The 21,842-nt window shown below is 39.7% G+C and overlaps 1 protein-coding gene across 2 annotated transcripts in view; it reads left to right on the top strand.

Moving 5' to 3' along the window:
* The window catches only part of RTN1 (reticulon 1), a 317,220-nt gene extending 296,397 nt beyond the window's left edge, over positions 1 to 20,823 (top strand). Inside the window, exons 2-7 of one of the 2 annotated variants that reach the window (XM_006891775.1) lie at positions 10,121 to 10,328; positions 12,854 to 12,992; positions 14,895 to 14,964; positions 16,218 to 16,264; positions 16,350 to 16,408; positions 20,009 to 20,823. In XM_006891775.1, coding sequence (XP_006891837.1) covers positions 10,121 to 10,328; positions 12,854 to 12,992; positions 14,895 to 14,964; positions 16,218 to 16,264; positions 16,350 to 16,408; positions 20,009 to 20,051 — 566 coding nt within the window. In that variant the 3' untranslated portion in view covers positions 20,052 to 20,823. The remainder of the gene's footprint in view (positions 1 to 10,120; positions 10,329 to 12,853; positions 12,993 to 14,894; positions 14,965 to 16,217; positions 16,265 to 16,349; positions 16,409 to 20,008) is intronic. The other variant, XM_006891774.1, reaches the window with a different exon arrangement.
* Positions 20,824 to 21,842: the final 1,019 nt, after the last annotated feature.

The following is a 21,842-nucleotide window of genomic DNA, read 5'->3' as shown; positions in this document are numbered from 1 at the left end:
ACTCAAACTCATTGCAGTTGAGTTGGAGTGGACTCATAGCTGACCTTCCAGCAGTTTTTTGGGGAAACTCTCACATGGTAGAAGTTTGCCCATTTTTCTTCCAAGTAAATGTTGATGGCTTTGAACTTCCAGAGAGGTGCCATCTTTGGGTGAGCAGCACAGCTCTGCATCAACTACACTGCCAGACCCTCCTATCTGAAGAACAGTCATGGAAAGATGGTGTTTGTTCTGGTCTCTCATACTACCAAAGATAGATGCCACCGTCTATGACTTTGGGAATTAAGTCTTTCATTTTCCTTTGTGTCACTGTAAAGATCATCCATGTAGATTCTATGTATGGTCTTTAACACATATGCAACAGTAGACTAGAAATAATGTTGAGTTTGTTCTTGCGGGCTGTATTGGCAGAATGTAGAAGGTATGAAAGAATGACTTGAAAGATGGTATCTTATCAGCAAAAGTCCCTCCCAGGAGATTCCTCTCTGGGCTTCAGGCTACTGGATTCCCATTTAAAGTTTTCGTTTAGACAGAAGGACTTCATGTGGTAAATGAAACTCATGGCTTAACCAGAAGATGTCACTATTAAATGTCTCTGTGACTTCCATATTTTACCATATATATTGTCATCTTTCTCTAGTTTTATGGTAACATAGGGAAATCTATCTCTCTCTCGTTAATAACATGTTTGCCCCATGTTTGTTTGCCTCATGAAAATCGGTCAAAGAAGTTGTTTTTTCTATTAATAACTTTAATTTGCACTCTATTGGCTGCTTAAATGCAGTGTTTTTCTAGCCATCAAATAATTTCCACAGAGTAGTCAATTATCATAATCAATTCTTAGAAGCTTAATAAAATTAAAGTTAATAGAGTACATTTTTTTCAATGATTAGTTTGCTGAAATGCTTATAATATCTATGAATAATTACATTTTTTCACTAGTGAACAAATGGTGCAGTGTTACCTGTAATCTTTTCTAGGCTAAGATGGGCCATAAATGAACACATTTGAGAATAATGAAGATAATCATGCATAATTTATGACCATTTTATATTATAAACTTATGTTGTATATTGCTTCATACATAAATTATGAATAGTTGCACCACTGTCTTTTAAGTTTATGATTTTTTAATAGAGTTCCTAAATATTGCAGCCACTATTGGGTTTTATGTAACTGAATATAGTTTTAATAGTATCCCAAGTAGAAAAAAAAAATAGCTGGACTGCAGCAAAAGACTTTCTAGAAATTTGACATACAAACTAATTTGCATTTAGCTATTAATTCAGTCCTTGCGTCACTTACCTTTTTTTTTCTGTTCTTGGAAATGAGAGCAGCATTCGTTTGGGCACTGGGTGGTGGTGGTGGTGGTCCGTGCCATCGAGTGGAATGACTCATAGTGACCCCATGACCAACAGATTTAAACCTGGCCCTGCCCTCATAACCTTGGTCACACTCAAGTCCATGGTGGTAGTCCATCTTGTTGAGCATCTTTGTCACTCACTGGCCTTTAGGATTCTTTTAACTTACCAGTTCACCTTTCACTACATCTGTTCTGAGCCAGAGTCATAGGCAGGCTCACAGGGTGCTCCCACATGGGGTTTGGGAAGTGCATGAGATTGCCCACGGTAAGTCTGTTTCTCACATTGAGAGGACACTCTGATCTCTTATTTGAGAGCCTTCTTACCAAATACTCTCAGTTTTTAGCAAAAAAATTTCAATGGTTGTACTTGGCAAAGCAGTAAGTAATATATATGTCCTACTGAGTAAGCATCCATTGCCATCAAATCCATTTTGACTCAGAGGAACCCTACAGAGCAAAGAACTTCCCTATAATGTTTGTAAGGCAATAACTCTACAAAATGCAAACTACTACATCTTTCTTTCACAGAATGACTATTGGCTTCAAACTACTGGTTCACCACCAAGCCCTTAACCACTGCACTACCACAACTCCTTGAATAAGCATAGTGAATAGGTACTCAACTGTTTTAACTCTCACGTGACCTTTCAGTATTACAAAGATACTGGAAAAAGAAAAGGCTTTCTAAACCTTGCTGTACATACAGACAGAAAAATAAACCAAACCCACTGACACTGAGTTGATTGCATCTCAAAGGGACCCCAAAGGGAGAGTAGAGTCACTCAGGGTTGCGAAGGTTGTAAATCTTTATGAAGCAAGCGATCACGTCTTTCTCCCATGGGGTTTGGTAAGTTTGACACCATCTCCCCACCCCTTTCTGTTAACAACTGAAAATGTAACCATTGTCACTGTGCCACTGACGACCCTACGTGAAGGTCACTTGTGGTGATTTGTTTGTTGCACATACAGAATTATTTTCATCTTTTTAATGTGTATTCCAAGGGAACTAGTCCAATACTTGTTTTTCTGGATCGAAGACTATAAAGCTTCCTACACAAGTTTTCATCACTTTAAGCAAAATTAAAAGGTGAAAAATGTCACATTTATGCAGCAGATTTGCAACACAAAACTTCTCTGATCACTCCATCACCTCCCATGCCTCATGCCTTCCATTGACTCATCAGAGCTCTTGGCCATTCGCCTACACTCTGACAACAGCCGTCACCAATCCTCAGCACCTCAGGTCCCAGCTCTCAGCCAAGCCTCCCTCATTGGACATTCCAGTTTGATCCTCTGAATCTTAGACTCTTCTGACCATACTTTTTGTGCAAATTCACAGCCTTGTGTCAGCCTCCCCTCCATTGCTCAGAACAACCAGCATCTAACCCTGTTGACTAAACTCATCAGAAATAGCTCTGAACATTCATTGACATTAGTATTATTCATTCCTTTTAGAATCTTCACTGTGTTTTCTAGATTGGCACTGTCAAACAGGTGTATAATGAGAGCTGGGAAAACTCCAATGCAATTTACAATCTCCAAAAACCCACTCGAGTGTCAGCTATGAATTGGTTCCAGCTTGATGGAAATGAGAGTGGCCACATTAAATAAGTGAAATTCATTAATAATACATTTTATTCCATTCAAAATATCCAAAGTATTTTATTTTCAACATAAAATCAATATTTTAAAAATCCCTATTAATTGTGTATACCTTTTTTGAGTTGAGTCTTTGGAAGTCGTCATGCACTTTACATTTACAGGCCACCTCATCTGGACCAGCCACATTTCAAGTGCCCGGTAGCCATATGTGGCTTGTGGCTGCTGTACTGGGGAGTTTAAATCTTTATTTTCTCCAAGCCTTACCCTTGGCCCCCGGAAGTCCTCAGTCTCAGTATGACCTCATAAATCATTTTTTCAGAGGAAATTTAGTCAGTCCATCTCAAGTCACTTTGCATTGTTCCCTTTCCATCTCAAAATACACCTATCGCCTCATCCATGTTTCCAAAAGAACTCCATGTCTTTACTCATCCCTCTCTTCTCCTTTGAACAAAAGCTGTAATTAATCCTACTCTTTAAGACTTTGTTTCATTAAATACCTCTGTAGAATCTTCACCACTTCCTTCCCCACTGACATTCCCAGCTTTTGTCAACCCTGAAATGTTACCACTTGCATTTACTGCCAAGTCACTGTTCTTTCTACCATCTTCTTTATTACTTAGAACTTTTCACCACTTTCCCAACTCTTAAAACATAGTTTCCTTCCCCACTATTCCTAAAACTTCTCTCTCAAGTTATGAATGACCAGCTAGTCTCCAAATCCAGTAATGCTTTTCTAATCCCAATTCACTTATTCTGTCTTCCTCATTCTACACTGTAAGCCCACTCTTTTGTGTTTGACTGCTCTAATCAGCACTATTGTCGTTCGCCTTCTAATATTCAGAACTCTCTTTGTAGAGCTCCGTTTACTCTGTTGATCCTTAACATATGGTCTTTTGCTAAAATTATGGCCTTATCCGAAAATGTATTCCTTGGCCTGCACTCCATGGAGATATCATCCATTCTCATGACTTAATCATTTCCATTCAGGATACACTTAGATATATTCATCCCCTGCTTGCTAAATTTCAGTCTCTCATTTCCAGTTGCATCCTATTAATATCCATCTGAATATCATTGGATATAGACTATTACTGACCATTTTAACGCTAGGCTGCTCTGACAAATGCTAAAAAAAGCAAATTTAACTTCTCAGCTTTAAAAAGAAAAATTAGCAACTATTGTATATAATAGCCTCATCCGTGATCCCTGTTCCAACTCCGCCTCAGGCAGTGTCAAAATGCCCTGCTTAAAATGTCATCATGTCAGTATCTGTAGGCTTAAAAACAAGTGACAGCTTCTTCCCAAACCTCAGGTTTCCTATTTTTGTCAGTTACACTAATCATTCCTTTACCCTGCTTTGAAATGCTACTTTCATCCTTAATTAGATCTTTCCCCCCCTGTTTCTCACAGCTAATTAATCACCATTCTTGTCAACTAATCCTTCATAATATTTCCTTTCTATTCTCACATATCTTTAAAAACAAATTATTCACCACATTCATAAATCAAGGTAACCTGGTACTGTTAAGTTACTTGTGACTCATAGCCGGCCTGTAGAACAGAGTACAACTGCCCCAGAGGGCTTCACAAGTTGTGTTTTTTAGGGAAGGTGATTATCCTGTCTCTCCCCTGGAGCAGCTGGTGGGTTTGCATGAACCATCTTTTGGTTAGCAGTTGAGTGTTTAACCATACCAACAGGCCCTCTCCATCCTTCCCCCCATCAGTTCCAGTTCATCTTACTATTATCCAGTTCATTTTGGCTACCTCCAGCACATGACATAGTGGCATTGATTCAACATTAAAAGGAAGGGCCAGTCTTCTAAAGCTTACACTCCTGAAAAGCAAGAACAGTATTTCATATTCTCTTCTTTCCTGTGTTAATGAGATGATAGATGGTCAGTAACTTCTTATTTTTTATATCTAATTTTCCCTTTTTAAAAAGTTTCTTTACTTAGTTCTAGAATCAGATTAAAATATAATTAGCCCAGGTTAATTTTGCTTGTCTTGAGGACATTTAATATAAGACAAAGGAAAAGAAGTGCAACTCTAAAAATCATCACACTTGGAATTTTTCCCTGCAAATCTTATTACCCTGTGCTGTGGTGTTGGGGAAGTTCTGCCAAAAGGACAAACAGATGTGTCATGGAGAAGGTGCAGCCAGAGTGCTTCTTGGAAACAAAGGTGACAAAGCTTCGTCTCATTCTTTGGACATGATTCTAGGAGAGGCAATTCCTTGGAGAAGGACATCATGCTTGGAAAGGTGGAGGGTCAGCGAAAGGTAGGAAGACCCTCAGCCAGATAGATTGACACGGTGACTGCAGTAATGGACTCCGGTTTGTCAGAGCTGGTGAAGAAGGCAGAGGGTAGTGAGGATAGGACAGATTTCTCCGGGTTGACTTGATTCGACAGCACCTAAAAACAACAAAACTCCTGCTACCCCCTAGAGGGTCAGCTATGAATCAGTTCCACCTCAAATTGTACATAATAATATTTCTATTATCTAGTCAGAATGTAAGTTTCTCAAGTTTTGGTCTCCTCACTTGTTATATACTGATGCAAAGGAGTTTCTTGGGAGTTTCTAATGAGGTAATGTATGAAAGTGCTTCAAATATGACCAAATTTACACAAATAGATCATTATGTCCCAAAGTCTGTAGAACATCTCACTCTTTTAAGATAATGGTTCTTTCATTCACCTCCTAATTAGAGACATCTAGCACTCCTAACAAGTTGATTGAAAGACCTATTGTGCAGTGGATCTGTTCCAAATGAGTGTTGGTTAATGCTCTCTCTTCTACGTTCTCTTCAGGTTAAGAAAACCATAGCCTGCTGCCTGTCATCCTCAAGTGAATTAGAGATTCAAATGGCTTCTCTCGAGGGCATAATATTTTTACCAAGAGGTGAAATCTGTTTATTGGGAATCCACTTTAAAGTAGCAAATTATAACCCTTCTTTGCCTTAAATCTACATGCAAGGTACCCCATGCATGCTAATGTCTTACAAGGTGTGCTGCCTGCCTTAGCACTAAGTAGTCTCACCTTTAGCACAAATCATGCTACTTGTATTTGCTTTCAAATGGGTCACTCTGTAAGGCTTCAGGTGTCATAAAACAGAAGACTAGCTTTTTTCTTAATTATTTATGTGTTGTTGTTGTTGTTGTTAAGTGCCACAGAGTCACAGGCGACTCATAACGACCCTATGAAGGAGAGTCCTCGACGCTTGGGTGCCTTTCATCTTCTCTCCAGGTTCACAGGGTTTCCGGAGGCAAGCTATTACAGAAGTGGATACCACTCCTCCTTCCAAGATTTATGTGTAGGGTTATTTTTTTTTTTACAATTCATTTCTCTTTTTATGCCTGAAACCTAGTTAGTGCAAAGCCCAGCACTTAGTTCTTGCTCAGTATATATTGTTTAGAAAATGACTCAGTTCCTAGCCAAAAGTTTGGTGGTTCAAAACTACCTCATGGTTCTGAGAGAAAGATCTGTTGATCTACTTACATAATTATTTAAGCTTAGAAATTCTTTGGGGCACTATCACTTTTGTCACTTAAAGTCATTGAGTTGAAATCAACTTGAAGGTATAAATCAGTTAAATCAGTATAAATCAGTTAAAAGGTAATGGTGGTGATGGTCTAGACTCCTTCTTCTTCTGCTCCTTTCTCTTCCCAGTAGAGACTAATTCATGCTAGCAAGCCGCAGCATCCCAAGGACCTTTAGTTCAACTGACAAGACCATAGGAAGTTAGGCCTCTGTGGAGATTTATTTTATCAACTATCAGGGACCAAGGAGTTTCTTATAGATCATGTCATCCAGAAAATCTCTCTCCTCTACTTAAAAAGGAACAATATTTTGGTATTTTGTTCTCATCAAATGCTGCTAAAAGTAAATCACTTGGATTAGTAGCCTACACATAAAACTCTATACCACTAGTTCACCTTTTCCAACTTTAAACTCATGACTTCCTTTCTGTCCAGCCTGCGGCAAGTCACATGCGGAAAGGGATTAATTTCCTACTATACTCTTTATTGTTGTTGTTGTGCCCTTGCCTGAGACTCATAGTGACCCTGTGTACAACAGCTCTGAGGCCTGTGCTATCCTGAGCCAGTCTCGCACCTCCCCCCATTACCCGTTACTGTTTCAGTCCATCTCATCCGTGGGTTTCCTTTCCTGTGCTGTTCTTCCACCATTCCAAGCATAAGGACCTTCTCCAAGGACTGGCCCCTCCTGGTCATGTGCCCAAAATTTGTAAGATAGAGCTTCAGAATTCTAGCCTCCAGGGAGAAAGTTGTTTTCACCCTCTCCAAGACAGACTTAACTTGTTTTCTTGGCATCCATGGTGTTACCTTAATAATGTCAAACTTGTCATCAGGCTGTGTGATTGCTGCCAGTATGTAAAAAGAATGTAAGCAGAATGAGGACAGCTGCGTTTGACCTTCACTAAGCACAAAGGGGAACTGCCCTCATCAACATCTTTAACACAAAACCAATTCCTATGAAGTCAGACATATCCTTACCCCTGGGGGTGGGGGAAGGCATGCTTGTGCACCTCTTTTTACTAATTCTAGCACCAATCCTGTTGTCCTACTGGGTCCAAAATCCATTGCAATAGCTAAGAAGACTTCAGGGAGACATAATTATGGGGTTTATTAGGGAAACTAACGGGTTTTCAGGCTAGCCATAGATTACAATTTTTCAGTCAGGAAAGCTTCCAAAGTGTGCTCCTAGCCTCCACAGCCTTTGGCCTCATGAATTTAGGCCAGGGTTGTGAAGTTTCTTGTAGTTTTTGTTGTTGATTGCTATCAAGTTGAGCACAACTCATAGGAGCAAAAGGCCTGAAGTCTTTCTATAACTATCGTCATTTATCAAAGTTCGTAGAGTTTCCAGAGGCATGTTGTTTAGAAAGTGGATGCCACTCCAACTTTCAAAAATATTAAGGCACCTCTCCCTCTCCCCAAGTCCCCAACAAGCTTGGGCAAAGGCTCTTAGCTCTGAACCTATAGTAGCAGTCACAAGGCCGGCTCTGTCTCACCTTGGGTTTTTTTCTGAAGAGGCTGCTACTGCTGGTCCTGTAGACCCTAATTTGATGGACACAGGCATCTTGGACCCCAAAGGACAAGCTCTCTGCATTCTCTGCTTCTTTTCTGGTAGTGAAATCCCCAAATTCTGCCACTGAATCTGCTCAATTTATGGCAAGACTAGCCAGTCCCCTTGTGGATAGCCTGTCAAGTCAGAACCAACTCACAACTGACCCTCCCACAGGTTTTCAGATGCAGAAAATTGTATGGGAGGAGATTGTCCATCCCTTTCCCTTGGAGAAATTAGTAGATTCAAACCAAGGGCCTTTGGGTCTGCAGTGCAGATTCTAACCCTTAGGCCACCAGACCTCCCTGTGGGTAGATTAACACACCCTGTATTTGTATGATCCTGCCCATCTATGTGTCAAAGTCAGTGGCTAGGAAAACCATTTGAACAGTAAACCCTTGACACCACACAGTACTTTTCATTCAGCCAGCTATATATAAATCAGTTTGGTGGGAGCAGCTTCCTATTCTCTTCAATCTTGTCACCTCTGTTTTCCTTTGAGTCATGTCTGGTATCTAATTCTATGAAAGAGGTACCTTGAGATACATGCTACCTGAAGGAGTGTAAGCAAATGCTACTTTTATTGAATTTTGCATCTTTTTTATTGAAAATTGAGTGACTAAATTTTATATGTAACAACTTACATTTATATACTACCCAGTTTGTCTTTCTTGCCTAATTGAAAAAGGATTTCTGCATACTTTTTAAAAAATTCATTTTTATTTTATATTGGTTTGCATACAAAATTCATATACATGTGTTTCACACATCCCTTCATTTACATTGAGTTTTACATGATCATTCCCATACATTGTGTTTATAAAATTAATCACCATTTATCTATACCTAATGTTACTCTCTTTTCAGATCCCCATTAGATCTTTCCTAATTCCTTCACCCTCCCCGGTCCACCCACCAAACTGTTATCTTATTGATTTTTACTCTCCGTTTTCTTCCTCCTTGCCCCCTCACCTTCCCCTTATAGACTTTATATATATCTTATTAGTTATCCTTCTATTTTTTAATACATTCTTTAACAAAGGATTTTTCCTTTTTTTCATATCCTACAAGGGAATATTCTAAATGTTTTCCACATTATATCACATTTGGAGCACCATAAACTTTTTCTATGATTTCCCCCCTAAATTGAAGGAGGGTAATAACTGAATGCTGTTGTTGTTGCTGTGTACCACTGAGTTGGAACCAACCCATAGCTGACCGCACAGTGGGTTTTCAGAGGCAATAAATCACATGGGAGAAGATTGCCCATCTTTCTTCAGAACTTTGAACTGCATATGAACTACAGATGATGAGTTGTAGATTTTAAAATTTACACTCCAGAATTTTTTTGGGTTTTTTGTTGTTTTTTTTTTTTTTTTTACTCCAGAATTTTTAAACACAGAATGTAAATCATGTTGTACACATGTCTAATCCACATGTCAGTGGAACAACCTTTATTTAGCCTCTTGGTTTTACTTGCATTTGGGATGAGACAAGACCTCTCTCCAGAAGCCTGGGCAATTTCCCAGGATCTCCTGCCCTTCCTCCATGTTCTTGAAGGCTCTACTTCTCCAGCCACTTTTCTTTTCAATGAGATGCCCCTCCTCCGTGGTGGGGGGATTTGTACCACTGATGTATTCTTCCAACAAGCTACAATTAAGACAAAATTATCAGCTGAGAAGCAAGATTCCCTTATAATTAATACCTTCCTGAAAAAGAGACCCTGTATTCACAGAGTCCTTCTGCATTTCCAATTTCTTTCAAAGTCATAGGGCCTCCATAGGAAAAGAGTCACCCATAGAGATACAACCATCAAGATACTGTCCCCAGAGATGCAATCACTTCTTCTGATGTGTAAATTTGAGAACTTTTCTTATCGATGGGAAAGAGAAAAGATTCTTCCAAACATAAATGAGATGACAGTAAATGTCTTTGGCACAGCCATATGTCTACTCACTGTGTTTACTAAATGCCAGGGGGGATCCTTCTGCTACCTTGGCTTTGAGGCACCAGCAACAGCACCTTCCCAAGTGGCATTTCCCGTGTTGAGCAGGGTGTTCTGTGTGTCCTCTCCACAGCTATCGACCTGCTCTACTGGAGGGACATCAAGCAGACGGGCATCGTGTTTGGGAGCTTCCTGCTGCTACTCTTCTCCCTGACCCAGTTCAGCGTTGTGAGCGTCGTGGCCTATCTGGCCCTGGCCGCGCTCTCAGCCACCATCAGTTTCCGCATCTACAAGTCTGTCTTACAAGCTGTGCAGAAAACCGACGAGGGCCACCCTTTCAAGTGAGTTTCCTAACCCTTCCCATCCGTCCCTCCCCCTGCCTGCTCCAGGTCACAACCATGCTTTCCATTGTGTGTCTTTAACATTGTGTTCGCCTGGCAGAATTGGGAAATGTGTTAATATCTTGTCTTTTGGGTGGTTTTTGTTTTGGTTTGGTTGGGGTTTTTTTTTTTAGAGAGGAACCTCATTTATCTTTATTCCAACACCAATTGCGTTACTGAGTCATAATGTGTTAATTACTGCTACAACTTATGAAAATTATGACCCTTTATTGGCATGAAATGCCTTATCATTTAAAGAGTGCTTTGGCAGTTAATAAATCCTATCAACTCTGCGTGGAAGGCCAGGTGGGCATTATAATAAGTGACCTATAAGAAGTGAAGTGATTTGCCTATGTTCACATGATCAGTGATGATCACGGAGCCAGGACTAGGGGGGTTAATTTTTATGCTCATGTTCTCCTTGTTCCTAAAGAGCCAACCCTCTGAGGGGTGAAAGGTTGAGGAACATTCTCACAGTGTGCTCTACTCTGCATTTTCCTAAATCTCTTTAGAAGATTTGTGAGGAGGAAGAAATATCTAAAAAAAGGCAATATACTAATTAAGTGAATATGTAAGATGTGATAGAGTATCAGCATTGCCAGCTGCATGCCACTCAACTCCACCCCCCATTTATCTCACTGCCAGCTTAGTGACTCTCAGCTCTTTGGGCACTTTTGTTCGTATCCCTGCCTTGCCTTGCACCAGCCCCCAGTGTGCAGATACTATACCAGTATCTTCACCTTCTCTAACCAAGGGCCCATCGTAAAGCTCAAACAACAGATGGAAATGATGCCACAGAATCTCTTCTGAGCCATCCTCAATCATTCACCCACAGTTCCTCTGAGTCCTCCCTCACTAACCGTCTCAAGCCTCACCAAACAGCTGGATCCAAGCCCCAACAAAACCAGACTGTTGGAAAGGGAAGAGACATGTGTGCACACAGACAGAAGAATTGTGCATCTGACTTTCTTCTCAGTCTTTGGTTCCAGGGCTCTGGGCAGAAGACAGTTATAGTCTAGGCGCCCTTGCCTTTGAGATATACTTGACCTCGGATTGCAGTATTAGTGCGCCTTATGGGCTGTGCAACTTCTATCCCAATCGTGGGATAAGCTGCAGAAGCAGAATGACATCTCAGCAGAGTGTGCACAGTGCCTGCTTCACTGGCCCTTGCTGGTACCAACCTGTCCCCTCACCTTTGCCCATAATCATTACATATTCTTGGTCCCCAAGGGTATGGTAAGTGGGAAAATTTCTCTCTCATTTGGCGTAGGCCTTCAAGTACCCAGGGAGAAGAGACTAACAATCAACAATTATCTCAATTAACTTATATATTCTGTAAGGAGACAGATTTGAAATTTGTCCCAGACTAAATAATTTTGATTGGTCAAGGGAATAAATGACCCACTCACTATACGTTTTGAACTAAAACAGACTTTAAAAAAAAAAAATTTCTAGACAAATTATTTTTATATTTCTTTTCTAAAGGAGAGGAAATAATTATTTAAGCATTAACTTTATAAAACTCTCACCAAACTCTGCTTTTCTCTTTTCATCTTAATTCTCAGAATTTGTTAAGTGTTCTAAGAACCATAGGCATGTCTTCAAGTTAAACACACAGTCCTCTTATCACAAAAGAGTGGGAAGGCATGAAAGACAGGAGGCAGGAAGTAGAGGGGTAGGATAGAGGGACCCCTGTATGTGAAGAGGGAATAGAAGATACTGAGCTGGATTTCTTTGTTTATATCTGAGGAGCCCTATTTATTCACTCCAAAATGAAGTGTAACTACTTGAATAAATTGAAAATGTACAGTTTGTTAATAGAATTAACAAGAATTTTAACATGGCTCAGATTGAGTTTTCTGAAAATAAATTCCAGAATTTAAGCTCTTTGAGTTCTCCTAAGCAACATGAATTGGCAGCTGTAAATTTCAGATAGCTCATCTGTTTAACAAGATTCATGTTATTGCAAGACAGATTGACATAGTAGCTGTAACAATGGGTTCTAGTATGTTAGGTATTGTGAAGATGTCACAGGAGAGGGCAAGGTTCCAGTCTGTTCATAATGTCACTGAGTTATAGTCAGCTCACCAGCACATAGCAACAGTGCATCTCTTTGCAACCAGGAAAAAGTGGGCTTTCTCAGCTTCCTGGTGGGCAAAGGTTGTATGGAAAATTCAGCAACTTGGTTAGTGTGGACTGGTTATTCTGCAGTTCCCACAAACTTCGTGGATTATCAGCCGACACAGTAGAGCTGCCTTTGGTACAAGAGAAGCAGTCACAATGCCCAGCTAAAAGCCAGGATCCTGTGTTCTCCAGGGTCCTGGTAGAGGGAACGTATGGAGCCCTGTGTCCCACATGACTGTCTAAGCCCCTGAGGCGGCCAGCTGTGAGAAGGAAAGCTTAGAGGTTTCATTGGTAGATGGTGCCAGCAGTCTGTTTTTGTGACCCACTCTGATGGATTCTCTGTGGGGATGGTTTGTTGACAGAGCCTACTTGGAGCTGGAGATCACCCTTTCTCAGGAGCAGATTCAGAAGTACACAGACTGCCTGCAGTTCTACGTGAACAACACGCTTAAAGAGCTGAGGAGGCTCTTTCTCGTCCAGGACCTGGTGGATTCCTTAAAAGTATGATTGTTTACAGCATTCACTTTTTACCTTTGACTTATTTTCCCTCAAGATATAATAGTATATGCACCACCTTGTCATGAAGAACAGAAAGTCAGTATGTTCTAGAGTTAAAAAGCCTCCAGCTGGATGGCACTTTAGAGATCAGTTCATTTAATCTCTTATCTTAACAGATGACAAAGATGTGTGACTCAGGAGGTTTTCAAGACATTTGCCCAAGGTTTCCCAATGACTTAGTGAAGGAGCTAGGATCAAGCCTGAGTCACACAGCCTCTAATTCTGTACTTTTGGCAACATGACACAGGCTGCCACTTTCCTTGGACAATTTTCTGAACCTAATTTTTAAAATAAAAATCTAGTTTGGAGATGTAAAAAAAAAAAACCTATGTATAATTTTTTGCTGAAAGAATTCCACTGAGGGGTGGGAGGGGACTCCAAACAGAAACACACCCTTCTCCATGTTCCTTATACAGTTTCCGCCACAGACTGAACATTTTGAAGGATCAAGGTCTATAGACCGCCAACACTCAGCCAGCGCCTGGACCACTAGGTTTTATTCCTAGTTCTTTCATGACTTTGGTGTATTTCTTTGGGCAGGATGTTTACAACACCCTGCACCTTATATGTCATGTGAGACTCAGTCAGTTATGATTTGACAAAGCCAGGGATAGGGCTGTGAGAAGCCCGAGCAAGGCTGTGAGTTTTCCAGGCTCCGCGAGCACTGTGTACACACCCTGGCAGGGGTCTTGTGCTTGGAGGCTGTCTGCTGACTGTTCACAGGCAGAGAGAAAAGTGAGTAATGTCGTCCTGGCCTTTAGAGCTTTACAACAATTGCTGTGTACCATCAAGTCGGAACCAACTCATAGCTGACCCTCCAGCAGGTTTTCAGAGGCAGTGAATTGTACGGAGGGAGATTGCCCATCTTCCTCCTGTGGAACAGCTGGTGAATTCGGACACGTTCCTTTGAATTGGCAGCTCAACTCCTTAACACCAAGCCATGACTTGCCAAGTAGTGCTGATGAGTGATACCAAGGAGAAAATGAAAGGCAGAGAGTTAACAAAAGAGAGGAAAACCCTTAATGAGACCATTTGATAGAGTGACTAGCGCAGTGGGTTTGAGCGTGCTGGAGATGATGAGGATGACGCCGGATAGGGTATGGTTCAGATGTGGGGTTCTAGGGTCACTCTGAGTTGTGTACTCGGATTACATTCAACAACAAGAACAATGGTCCACTAGCCATTTCTAAGATGAGCTGGTCTCCTGTCAACATGCACAGCTTCAGAAACTCGGTGAAGGTTCGCCATGAGTCAGGATCAACTGATGGCATCGAGTCCGAATGCTTCTAAAGTGATATTTATATTTGTATCTGTAATGTCAAAATTGTAGACTAGATTCAGGGTCAACAGAACTATTTTATGAAAGGTCAGATGGTAATTATTTTAGCCTTTTGGGGACAAAGGTGCTGTCACAACTACTCCACTTTGCCATTATAGCATAAAGGCAATCAAAGACAGTGAGTAAATGAAAGGCCGTGATTGTGTTCTAAGTAGGTGCTGAAAATGGAATTTTTTATTTTATAACAAAAATATCTTTGCATTTTAAAATTTACTTTTAACTGATTTGTCTATGCAAAAAACAAAGGCCTTAGTTTTCTGCCTCCTAAACTGGGCCATTTCATTCATATCATCAAATCTGCTCAGAGGGAGGCACTGGTTTCCAGAAGTGAGGAATGGCACCTCTTTCAGTGATTCTTTGATGTGCTTGAGACACCTTACTGCTCTAGTGTTCTCATTGAAATGATGATGTATTTTACCGTGAATTCTATCTAAAATTACTCAATAGAATGGTACAGTTGTATCTGGCTAAGTCTTAGGAGTTCTGATAATGCTTTCATTCTTCAGTTTGCAGTGCTGATGTGGCTCCTGACTTATGTGGGTGCGCTCTTCAACGGCCTGACCCTGCTGCTCATGGGTAAGCATGGCCAAGAGCCCAGTGTGCCTTGTTTCAAATGTGCAGTGAATATAATGCTTTCTAAGGCTGTTCACTTCCACACTGTTTGGTAGGTTCCTAGACATGATGACACAGACATCCCCAAGTACATAGACTATTTCCCTTATCACCATACATCTATCAAAGTGTACTGTAATAATAATAAATTTATTATTCTGACAATTTCCTTTTTTCCTTCAATCAACACTGGTTTTCTTTGGCTTATAATATATACTTACAAAAGCAGCTGTATTTTTAAAAACTCAACTCATTGCTGTCAAGTGGAACCGACCTATAGCTGATGCTACAGCAGCTTTTCAGAGGCTGTAAATGACACAGGAGAAGTTTATTCGTCGTTCTGCAGAGCAACTGGTAGATTCTAACTGCTTGTGTTAAAGTTGGCAGCACAGCTGCTTACCCACTTAGCCACCAAAGCTCCTTAGAAAGAGATCAAGTTTACTCTTAAATGGCACATTGTTATAGCAGTAATGACATAATAGCTATAAAGGACATCTTTTCATTTTTCTTGGAAACTGCCCCATTCCTGTTATATTTTCACTGAAATGCTAGTTATTATAACTAATGCTATAATATTGTTAGAGCATTTATTATTGGAGAAACAACAATAGCTATAGGAAGGCATTAGGTCTTTTGTTCATAGAGTCACTATGAGTTGTGCTCGACTCCACAACAGTGAAAACAACATATAAACACAGAACTGAATTAATGAATAAATGAAAATCTAACTTCTCTATAAATGATCATTAAAATCACAATTAAAATAAAATATTTTCATCACTTTTTTTTTTTAATGTGTGTACTGTCAAATCAGCTCTGATTGGTACAGGAGGAGATTGTCCCTCCTTCTTCAGCAGAACATCAGGTGGATTCGAACCTCACACTTCCAGGATTGCAGTGCAGTTTCTTGCCACTAGGCCCCCAGAGCTTGCTTAAAATAAAATTTTATTAAAGGGGAAAAAATAGAGCTCTACTCTGGTGGCCTAGTGGACAAGGAGTCCTAACCCAGAGGCTACCAGTTGGAATACACCAGCTACTTACTTCATGGGAAATCTTCTCCAATGTAATTTATAGTCTCTGAAAACCCATTGGAGGATAAGGTAGAACAGTGAGTTTGTTTGAATTGATGAAAAAATAGAAAATATAAAAATATGTGCATAAACTTATCCTACTGACTTTTCCTAGGATTTTAATACTGTATTTGTTTTTCATCCCAGCTGTGGTTTCAATGTTTACTCTACCTGTAGTGTATGTTAAACACCAGGTAAGTTCTATATAAGGTCAAAGATTCGTGTTAAATTTTGGCTTCATGAACTTTGGATGTGCTCATGATTTATTTCTCTTCACAGGCACAGATTGACCAGTATCTGGGACTTGTGAGGACTCACATAAATGCGATTGTGGCAAAGTAAGTTACATACGCAGTAGGGACTATGTGAGGCAGGAGCTTGGTAGGGATAATAAAGGAGTAGCAAAGTAATTTGATTTAGGATTGTTTATTCACTTATTCAAGTATTATTTCAGAAAATAACTCTTAAAACTCAATTAAGCAAACTCTTCAGTGGGTTATTTCAGGTGTTATAAAGAATGAGTTTGATACAGACTTAATGGTCTGTCTGGAAACAGGCCCATGTCCAAGCAAGAACAAGAATGACTTAGAATAAAGGAAGCATGACTTGGGAAAATGAAATTAATTTATAACAAATTAACTTCATTAACTATCTATTTTTAAGCAACAAATATTACTGAATTTTTTAAATCATTAATATTATCTTCTAAGAACAGTAAATGTAATTAGGTCATTTCACATCACCTCAACAAGTGTTTATGCTTGTTTAGTTGTTTTTTTAAGAGACCCTAATTTATGGGCTTGCTATGAGTCAGAATCAACTCAACAGGAGCTTTATGAGCTACCTTCCATATTAAAAGATTAAGATTCCAGTTGCAAATATCCAGGGCTAACCTACTCATTAAACGTTGTCATTTTCTATAGCTCTTACTAGTGGGCTTTTTTGTTGTTGTTTATTTTTTAACATTTTTATCTTATATTGGATGCTTATTAGTGGTCTTAACTGTGTTTTCCTACATAATTTTTTGTTATTACCATGTTGTAGTTGTGTGTCATCAAATAGGAACCCTCGGGCGAGTTTTCAGAGGTGGTTAATCACATGGGAGGAGATTACCCATCCAAAAGGGTGCTAGCCTTCATCAGCGTAAACACACATGTAGCTAGACTTTGGTGATGGTTAGATTTAAAAGGAATTATTTCAAACAGACAATGATGAATAATAGCAAACAAGAAAAGCAATTTGTACCTGATGAATTAATGTTCAAAAATTACTCAATACTATCTTTTAAAATGAGCTATAAATAATATAATAACTAATTAATTGATAATAAAATAAATTACAAAAATAAGCTAAAAAAATACAAAACGGCCCAAACAGGAAATTGAAAAGTTTAAAAAAAATTGTGTGAAGTGTGCTTTCTATATACTTTCTTCCAAATATATTAGAAAATATTGGGATAATTTTTGCTTTATTTTTTAATTTTTGCTTGATTGGTCAATTGCTCACCAAATATGAGTGTCTGATATGTGTACCCCAAGTATTGAATATAACAGGCAGAAAAGGTTCAAGGCATTGAGGGTCTCAGACCTCAAAGAGTTCTCTTCCTGTTGGTGTATACACAATTATAAAAACAAGAAAAGATATTAAGACAGTATAAGAGCTTCAATAGTGTTGTGTTAAAATGTTAAGGAGGGAATGATTAAAAGGCTATAAAATGAGGTGACATTCAGCCTGGGTCCTGAAATACAGGTGAACATTCACCTAATGAATAATAAGGGGGCAAACCTTTTCAAGAAGAACTCAGCAAAGGCAGAGACTCATGCAAATTGTTAAGTCATGTTGGGGAAGCAGTGAATCGGGGTGTGATGCTGACCTGAGTGGAAAAGTTGGCTAGAACAAGTCTAGAAAGCCAAGCTGAAGCCAGGTGGGGAATGCTAAAAGGACATTGACTCTTATGAAATAGAAATGGCCAGTACCTGTCGATTTTAAGCAAAGGAATTAAGTCTTCAGCTTATTTATTTGCTTATTTTTTTAATAAATAAACCATGACAGTCTAGTGGGAGAAGTTGAGCTATGGATGGTATCCAGGATACTATCATAAGTCAAACAAAAATGAGAAGGGTATAACTCCAAACTCACTGCAGTCAGAGGCTGTTAACAGCAGAGAGATTGGTCTTCTTTCTCCTGCAGAGCAGCCGCTAGATTTGAACCACCAGAGACACCACCTTTGGTTTAGCAGTGCAGCTCCCTGGGGACTATGCAACCAGAGTGTCTTGAAAGGGGAAATGGACCAGTTAAAATTGGGGGGGGAGGGGAAGCCAGATAATATACCTTTCATGAATTGTAGTTGTTAACATAGAAAATCAAAATTGTAAAAAGATATAAAGGGAATGTGTTAAGCATGACTATTAATATTGCTTCTGTAAGTGAGCTTCTAATTTGATTCTGAACTTCTTGGTAGCTAAGGCACCTGGATTTCTGTAGGATTTCTTCCATCTTTTATGACACCTACTGTTATTTCTCCATTTCTTTACCAAATAGTAGCGATAATGACCCAAATAAAATAGGCACCAGTTCCTACCATCTCCCTGCCTAAAATCCATCAATGGCATCTTATCACACTGAATAGAATCTCAGCTCCTCATCATGGCCCACAAGTTCTAACGCCAGCTTTATTGCCTGCCTCTTAGTTCTCTCCTTTCCACACTTCACAACTCCCCTCACCCTCAAGAGTATCTTCATATTACTACCTTTGCCCTTTTTACACCCTCTGCCTAGAACACTTCATGCCACAGTCTTTGCCAGGTGACCCTTTCCTGCTCCTCAAGCATTCATAGCATTATCAGTGAATATAAAGACAGCACCCCTTACCATGTCATTGCTGCTGACTCATGGCTCCTCTCTCTCTCATTGCTCCCTCATTGCCGTCCCATCGATTCTGACTCCTAGCTGCTCCTCCACTGGGTTTCCCAGGCATTAAATCACGTGAGAAGAGAGTGCCCATCTTTCTCCTGTGGAGGCACTGGTCAATTCAGAGTGCCAGAGAAGTACTGCCCTTGGGTTACCAGCATGACTCTGTGCAGACTGGACCACCAGAGCTCTTAGTCACTGCCTAAAACAACACATGGTTTGCTTTGGTTTCAGAGCATTTATCACCATCTAAATTTCTATTATTTCTCAAATTATTTACCTTGGCTACTCAGCCCCTACAAGACAGGAAGCCCATGAGAACAGATAACTTTATCCCTTTTGTTGACCAATTGATTCTAACACCTGAAAGGGAAACCTGGCAGAGAACACAGTAGTATCTTGACATGATAACTTCTCATGATGAGCATATAAAATGGGATTAACAGAAACAAATCCATCTAGTATGAACCTGCCCTAAAATAACGGTGTCATACTATTAGAATCACAGAGTTAGAGACCTTGCCAATATCAAGTTTTAACAACTGAAAGCATTTAAATGAGGGTTCTAAGAAAAACCCAGGGACTAGCCTAGCATCACACAGTTAATTAGTAGCAGAGCTGGGAATAGGACCTGGGTTTCTTGATTCCAGATTTAGGTAGCTTTCCTCTGCCAAGGATAACTGTATATTCCTGTTTGTTGGAACCCTCTCTGTTTATGCCCATTGTCCTGATATCATTAGGAATAGTATCCTCTTTGGTTGACCAAACATAGATTCTGTAATCCTGAAATAAGTCAATGCTCATCTGACTGATAAAAGGCATAATCTAAAGAATGGGGATTTGAATCCACCACTATTATTATTCTTTATTACACTTTATTCTTACTGCTATAAAGAAAAGTATGTGCAGACCCTTAGACATAAAAACCATAATAGTTATTTGGTTCTTAGCTTGTTAAAGCAGCAGTAAATAAGGAGACATAAAATGCTATCATTAATTACCATCTTTTGATAACTTGTCTTTTTCAGGATTCAGGCTAAAATCCCAGGTGCTAAAAGGCACGCTGAGTAAAGGGATGTCCCACCGGGGCCTGGACACAAAGAGGAATGTCTGGAGTGGTAACGGCTCTGTTCTTACACGTTACTGCAAATTGATTGTTTATCCCCTCTCCCCCACCTCGTACCATAATCTTAGAGACAAATTTTTAAACAGCTGTTTTTAGGCTGTTTCTGTACTCTTAGGATATTTGAGTCATTTGTGTCAAGCACTACAGTATAGAGAAAAGTGTATTAGATGTGGTTTTTATTTCGTGTTGCTTTAAAAAAAATGCATGATGGTGAGAGCCCAAGTAATCTTCCTCCTTCAGTGTTCGCCTCCTTCCTCCTGCAATGCTTCTGTAGCTTCTAACGTTCCCTGTGGCTAGGCCTTTCCTGAGTGCATTGATGCAATAGTGGAAATTGCTTCTATGTCCCTGGGTTGCTGGTTGGATTAATCTTTAATAACTATACATATATATAAATATATAGACTTGTAGACCGGTGTCTTAGTGTTTTTCCAACACACACAAGCCTAAAAGTCGACCGTTCTCATGGTAAATCCATTTTGTATAACTTAAATAAATAAATAAAATAACCCCAAACAAACACGCAGTACTTTTGTTGTATGGGATTGACAGGCTGATTTACATGTATGGTAACCAGAAGAGTACCAGCATGTTACCTTTATTACTATTTGTATTACTTTCTCTGTAGTTCCTAATGGACTTAAATCATGGACTCTGGATATTTGCACTTATGTACTTGATACTGAATGCATAAATAAATGTTACTAAATGTACAAAGTTCTCCCTCCCTTCTCATGGTCTCAAGAAGAAATGGCAAAAGTCTAAGAGGATGATGACCTCCCAGGAAGGCTGAGGTCAGATGCTCAGGACCACCTGGTCCAGCCCATGCTGGTGCATGACTTCTCTGAGGTGTTACTAATGGAAGTTACTGAAGAATGGTAAAACTGGAAAAGAAACACTCTGTCTAGTGTAACTCTGTGAGGTTAATGTAGATATTTTACATGCTGAAAAAGAAAACTTGAAAATTATAAAAGTCCTTACATAAACATTTTCTACTTTGCAACACAACTCTGGCACACAACAATTACAATTACTGGGAACTTGGTTAGCATTCATACTGAGCACCTGCTCGGTGCAGAGCACTGAGAGTAGGTCTGTGAATAAGAGCAATGTCAGATCCACCTGCTTTTGTAAAAAGTCTACTTTTGCATTTTTCATGTCACTTTTAGAGACAAAAGTTAAAGATGAAGAGATATGACTCAGAGAAGTAACAGAGATAGAAATAAAAATGGTTGGAGAAAACAAAAACTAATTACAAAAAGCTTGGACAAGTTTGATACTTGGAAGTTTGAACTTTCACACAAAGTGATATGAAAGATACAAGGGCAACTTAGCACTGTGCCAACAGCCAAGCAGCTTCGCATTTTGTGTTTTGAGGAGGGTTAACAAAGTTGTTGTGTGCCACTGAGTTGATTCCAACTCCTAATGATCCTATGGGACTAGTAGAGCCCTTTGTGTTGTGGGGTGCCATCAGGTCAACTACGACTCATAGCAACAAAAGATCTGCACATTGCCCTCTCCTGCATCGTCCTCACCATCTCTGATACACTTGGGCCTATCGTTACAGTCACTGGGTCAGTCCATCTTGTTGAGGGTCTTCCTTTCTTTCTCTGACCCTCCAGCTTTCCTAGTATGATGTCTTTTTCCAAGGATGGTTCCGTCTAATAACATGCACAAAATATGTTGAGACAGAGTGTTGTGGTGGTGATTAGTGTCATCATTGAGTTGGAACCAACTCA

This window comes from Elephantulus edwardii, unplaced genomic scaffold, assembly GCF_000299155.1.
Source record: "Elephantulus edwardii isolate Elephantulus edwardi_28Jun2011 unplaced genomic scaffold, EleEdw1.0 scaffold00104, whole genome shotgun sequence".
NCBI classification, from domain to species: domain Eukaryota; kingdom Metazoa; phylum Chordata; class Mammalia; order Macroscelidea; family Macroscelididae; genus Elephantulus; species Elephantulus edwardii.
Note: the sequence above shows the minus strand (reverse complement) of the source record. Positions and strands in the feature narration are given on the sequence as shown.